We start from the raw sequence: 5,402 nt of genomic DNA, 5'->3' as shown, positions 1-5,402 counted from the left end.
AAAAGCTTCTTCAAGTTAAAAAAGAGAATGATTATAGTGAGAAAGAGACAAAACCGTAAAATGTAATGACTGAGTGTAAAAATGAAGCAGGCTGCGACTTTTGGGTTCCAGCTGTGGATTAGCAGAGTAGTTCTGGATTGGTTGAGTGAAAGGTATTGGTATGCAGGGCCCATGTGTTTGATATTGTCTTAAGGTGGGTGTTGTGTTGACCTATTCAGTTGCAGACAGTATTTACATTTATAGAGAGCACTAATATTTGACTAATGATTGAATTGAATATCATAAAGCATTCTATTTCTCTCTTTCTTTCTGCAACCTAACCTACACTACACCTGTATATTTAATTTGAACAAACAGAATATGTATACTTATTTCTTAAGAAAAAAGTGATGCAACTGTTTCATATTTAGAATAAGAGATAGTTGTCATCTCAAACTTTAAATTGAAACAACACTTGCATTGATCCTTAGATGAAGCATGCCAAAGACAAAGACTGATCATATCTTTCTTTTTCTTTTCACTTTATTCTTTTTTCACCTACACACTTGTAAATATCTATTTGAGTTCAGTTCAGAACATAAAAATGTTGATGTTAGGTTCTGCCATGCAATGCAATGCATTCTTTTTTACACTATCTCTGCTCTGGGCCAACAAAAGTAAAAGTAATAATACAATATTGAATTCAAAGCACAAGAAAAGTAGTAATACATTTGAATTAACCTTTGGTTCTAATAATGGTGATTGTTCCTCTCCCTTGTGTATGTATTCTTGTAAGAGCCACAATTGCTTTCCCAGAAAGGCCTGGTCCGGCAGCCGACACACATGGTCTGCATGCAAACTCACCCACCGGATGTCTTACTGGCCTTGTCGGCGCCATTAATATCCTTTCATTTATGTCCTTTATGCTCATCTCTCCTTCTCTTCCTCCTGGTTTTATCAATGCAAATGGGTACACCACCCTCACCCTCACCCTTTTTATCATTCTCTCACTTGTTTCAGGGACGACTGATATTTCTCTTTTTGCATTTGCTTCCTCACTCATATTGCTCATCATTTCATCTACAATCATTTAAACAACCCTTAATTAAGACACAATTTTACTACCCTACCCTAAAACTCTGACGAATTTATAAAGAATTTAATCACCATGAACACTAGTAATGTCCCAGCCACAGTTTTCATTCAAGTAGGTCTGTACATGTACAAGAAAATTAAGTTAATTAGAGCGAGCTTATACAAGAAAAATAGAAATTTGAAAATTTGAATAAAAAATGAAGTTACTTGATTGGAGAAGAGGAGACGTCGTCGTTTGGAAGGTTGATTAAACTCAAGCAAGGCATCCTGTAAATATCCAGTGGAAAAATCAGATTGAAGAGATGAGAAAAAGGGGGAAGAAGAAGAAGAACAAGTTCCATCCATAATATTAGTTTTGAAGGAATGAAAGAAAGGAGGAGTCCTATTTATGTATGTATGGAAAAGAAAAGTAGTGATCAGTCAACGAGGGAAAGTGATATTGGGATATGTTAATGATAGCATGTTTGGATTCAAATTTCAGCTTTTCCTTTTCTTTCTTCTATGCAATACCAACCGTTTTATCTTTCCTTGTCAAATTCTTTGCATGCTGGAAGGAAAAGGGGCCCAGGCAGACACAAGATTAATTCATTCATATTCATATTTCAAGGGACCAGACCAGACCACACCTTTTTCTTGCATTGCATTGCATGGGATCATGGATTATGCCAAATTCATTATTACTCAACTTCCTTATATTTGATTTAACTAAACTCATTCACTCCAATCCAATTTCTACATACATTGATATACTCATCTCACATCAGTATTTTTCTATACAAATTCAGCACATGGATGGAATATTTTATTCAAATCAATAATGTAGTTATTTTCTCAAAGGGGGTAGATATTACTGTGCTTTTATTGCTTTCTATTACCTCATCTACACTCATTCATATCATTTCATTATATCCATGTTTTTATCACCTAACACCACCAATTTAAATCAACTTTATCAAACCATTGCTCCTATAACAATCTCAATTCATCTAATATTATATACATGTTTATTCTTTCTTTCTTTTTCTTTAAATACACCCAATTCATTAGACTTTATATCTACATGAATTTAAAATACATCTTCTTATTATTATAATAATAGTATTTTTTTTTCAACTCTTTCTTCATTTCATCAAATGTGGTTTCTGCATATTTCCACAATATAGTCAATAATTGATATTAATAACAACCTCGTGTTATTCTAGAATGAAGAATAAGAAAAAATTAATAGAAATAATGACAAACCATTATTTCTTCTAAAAAAAGAGATCTATGCATGATTAATGTGGAATTAATGATAAATAATGTAGGATTAATGCAGGGGTGAATATACAACAATGGAGAAAAAGGAAGGAGTCTCTAGCATTATGCCATGCCACGTGGACCATGACGAGACACGCCATAACAAGATACGTCTGATGGGAGCGAGTAATAGAGACCCGCCATGTGCATACGCCTCGACGGTTCTAAGAATACCAAAAGGCGCACTTATAACCATCCATGAATGGGAATAAATACAATTAAATGGCAATTAATATCCATTAAGGGGAATAAAGACTTAACTGTTCGAATACCCCAACTCTGAGGTTTTCAAGGATAATTGCTGGGATTAATGGAGAATTGATAGCAATTAAAGATGAGTAATGGCAATGACTCTTCATCTGTTTCCCCATTAATGTTGAAGGTTACAGAAACCTGTATAAATACCCCAGCTTCCTAGGATCAAATGTACACTTATCGATTCCCTACTTTTGTGCTTATAGTTTATTCTCAGAAATATTACTGACTTTGGCATCAGAGTGTCCCCCGGCCGATCCCAACGACGCCTCATAGTGAAGTGCTCTGATCAAGGATTTTTTTCACGAGTTATCAGATATCACTTCCTTAAAATCAGGTAATTGGGCCATTCAAATTCATACATTATAATACATTAATAACTTCTAATAGGAATATGGACCTATGGCCGAGTTCACCCATTTCAGTCCCTTTATCCAAAAGACAAGCCCAGCAAGAAAGAGGCTCACTTGGCTAGAGTGTTGGGGTTTAGTGTCCTATAGACAATTGTTCTAGGATACAAACTTAATGTAAATGAATTGTTCTTTATATCATTTGTTTAATGAGATATATATTTTATAACTATATAAAGGCAATCCCTTTTAAGCACTAAATAAAGTCTAATAAAAGGAAATCCATAAGTTTATTTAAAGTGATTATAAAGTGTTCATACAAGCATGAAGTGAGACAAAACTTTATAGTAAACTGATAAACTTAAAACCACCCCAAGTCAAGTGATATGTTTGGGATTGACATATTACTGTTGAGACTTGTATGTAACAATGTCTACTTCCGACAGAAAGCTGATCTCACAAGCTTCATATATACAGATATCTGGACAGTTACATAGATCCGATGAAACGTTGTTCATTAGGATTGGGGATCCGATTTGAGATAACAGGATGGGTAGATTCATCCTTGTCACCTGTTCATCTCATTGGTATTAATAGGTATAACTAATCTTCAGACTCAAAGGAATATTAATTGGTATTCTGGATTACGGAATGTGATGCTTTGACTCTGGTGTAACACGGTCCTTAACAGAGATGACTCTGGGGTGTGAACAGTAGACGTTGGGTATCACAGGAAGTAATTGCGGAGTCGTTATATATTGGATTGAGCATTTATCACTCCCGATAAATGGGAGATACATCCATGGATCGCTTGTGGAAGACTCGACTCTAAATCCTTGCAAGGTGATAGCTTAAGAGTAAGTAATACAGATTTCACTTAACCTATCTTTTTGAGTTGACTCGGCCTGTACAAGTAAAATGAACGTCTCGCTATATGTGACTTGACATCACCCATAGTCATAAGATTCAGTTCAAGGATGTAGTTGATAAAGGATCGAATTATACTGTAACTAATACGGAAAGGTTAACGATAGAATCAACCTGTCTTCTTATAGCTCTGGGGGAATGATTACGGACTTGCTAATCACATACTCTGTACATCATTCCGTTATGCAAAGATTAAATATATAATTCTTTGAAAATTAATTTAATAACGTTGCATATGGCTAGAAGCAATAAGAACCTAATGGATCACACATAAGACTTGGAACCTAAAAGAGAGATAGATGTTAATTAATTGATAGAAGCCCAATTGAGCCCAATAAGGCCCATGGATATAAGGGGGTCGAAATTCATGTAGTATATATGAATAATTAATTTGATTTTGTTAATCCTAATTAGATTAGGAATATGAATTAAATTAATTAAGAGAGATAATTAAGTTAGGAGTTTTAATTAGATTAATATACTCCTATTATTATCCAATAAGGTTATTATTATTATCCTTAATATATTAGATATATAGTGAGATAATAATTAGGAATTCTATTCCGAATGGAATTCCTATTCAATAACCTAATTCTATCTAACTAGGGATTAGATACAAAAGATTATAAATACCCCTTCCCTTGAGATTTTCGAAATCCAAGCAAGCCATACCCTACTTGTGATTTTCGAAATTCACCTAGTATGAGAGAGAGAAAATTCGACACCCCTAGTTCGAGGACGAGATTTCTCTACGGCTTCGTTTGATTAATTGATTTTCATCTATTTCTTTTATCATTGATCTTGTGTTGATTAATTAGAGGCAATCTACTTTGGTTGCTATTCAACGGTTGATTCTAAATTAATCTTCCTGTGTTTTATTTCGTGTTTGGGAACTCAAAGAAGAAAAACAAACAAAAGGGAGAAATTCGTTTTACTACTCCTACATCAGGTCAGTTCACGATTTCGCGGATTCCCGGAGATTGAACCTTCAGATCGTCGCGATTTTTGGACAGGAGCTTCTAGACATATTCTTCCACGTTTCCACCGAAGGGATTGTCGTTCGGACGTCTGGAAGGTCTGTTTCGGATAGGGGCAGATTGATAGACAATTTCTATCTCTTTTGAAGTTGTGGGCACTTCGTTTGCAATGGTAGATAGAACATCTAAAAGGTATTTATTCTTATCCTTCTTTATATGAAATAACGGTTAACGGATCTTGTGGTTAAATGGAAATAAGTTAAATTTTTTATATTTCCGCTGCTATACCTTAGCATATTTTCCCAACAGTGGTATCAGAGCCATCGTTAAATCCGTTATTTCATATATGAAAATTTAGAAGTTTTTCAATAGGATTGAATAAATATTTATAGTTAGGATTAATTAACAAATTGTTTTGATTAATTAATTCTAAGGATAAATAAGTTTTAATTAATTGTTAATTAAAATAGATTATGCGTATGTTCCTAATTATTTTGGTTGATAATCATGATAACGAAAT

General features: G+C 34.0%; 1 protein-coding gene across 1 annotated transcript; it reads right to left on the bottom strand.

The window, feature by feature from the left end:
• Window positions 1-546: 546 nt before the first annotated feature.
• LOC136209682 (uncharacterized) lies at window positions 547-1,458 on the bottom strand. The gene is made up of 3 exons (XM_066001231.1): window positions 1,282-1,458; window positions 1,147-1,192; window positions 547-1,059 (listed from the first exon to the last, which is right to left on the bottom strand). Exons 1-3 carry the CDS (start codon window positions 1,417-1,419, stop codon window positions 716-718), a joined length of 528 nt encoding a protein of 175 aa, XP_065857303.1. The 5' UTR covers window positions 1,420-1,458; the 3' UTR covers window positions 547-715.
• Between the last annotated feature and the right edge of the window lie 3,944 nt (window positions 1,459-5,402).

The sequence above is a fragment of the Euphorbia lathyris genome, chromosome 10 (assembly GCF_963576675.1).
Source record: "Euphorbia lathyris chromosome 10, ddEupLath1.1, whole genome shotgun sequence".
Lineage (NCBI taxonomy): Eukaryota > Viridiplantae > Streptophyta > Magnoliopsida > Malpighiales > Euphorbiaceae > Euphorbia > Euphorbia lathyris.
This window is presented reverse-complemented; position numbering and strand designations above follow the sequence as displayed.

Coding starts and splice junctions, on each gene's coding strand:
- LOC136209682 (XM_066001231.1), bottom strand. CDS start 1,419: ATGGATGGAACTTGTTCTTCTTCTTCTTCCCCCTTTTTCTCATCTCTT. Junction 1,193..1,281: donor GTCTCCTCTTCTCCAATCAA/GTAACTTCATTT, acceptor GTACATGTACAG/ACCTACTTGAATGAAAACTG. Junction 1,060..1,146: donor GGACATTACTAGTGTTCATG/GTGATTAAATTC, acceptor AAATGATTGTAG/ATGAAATGATGAGCAATATG.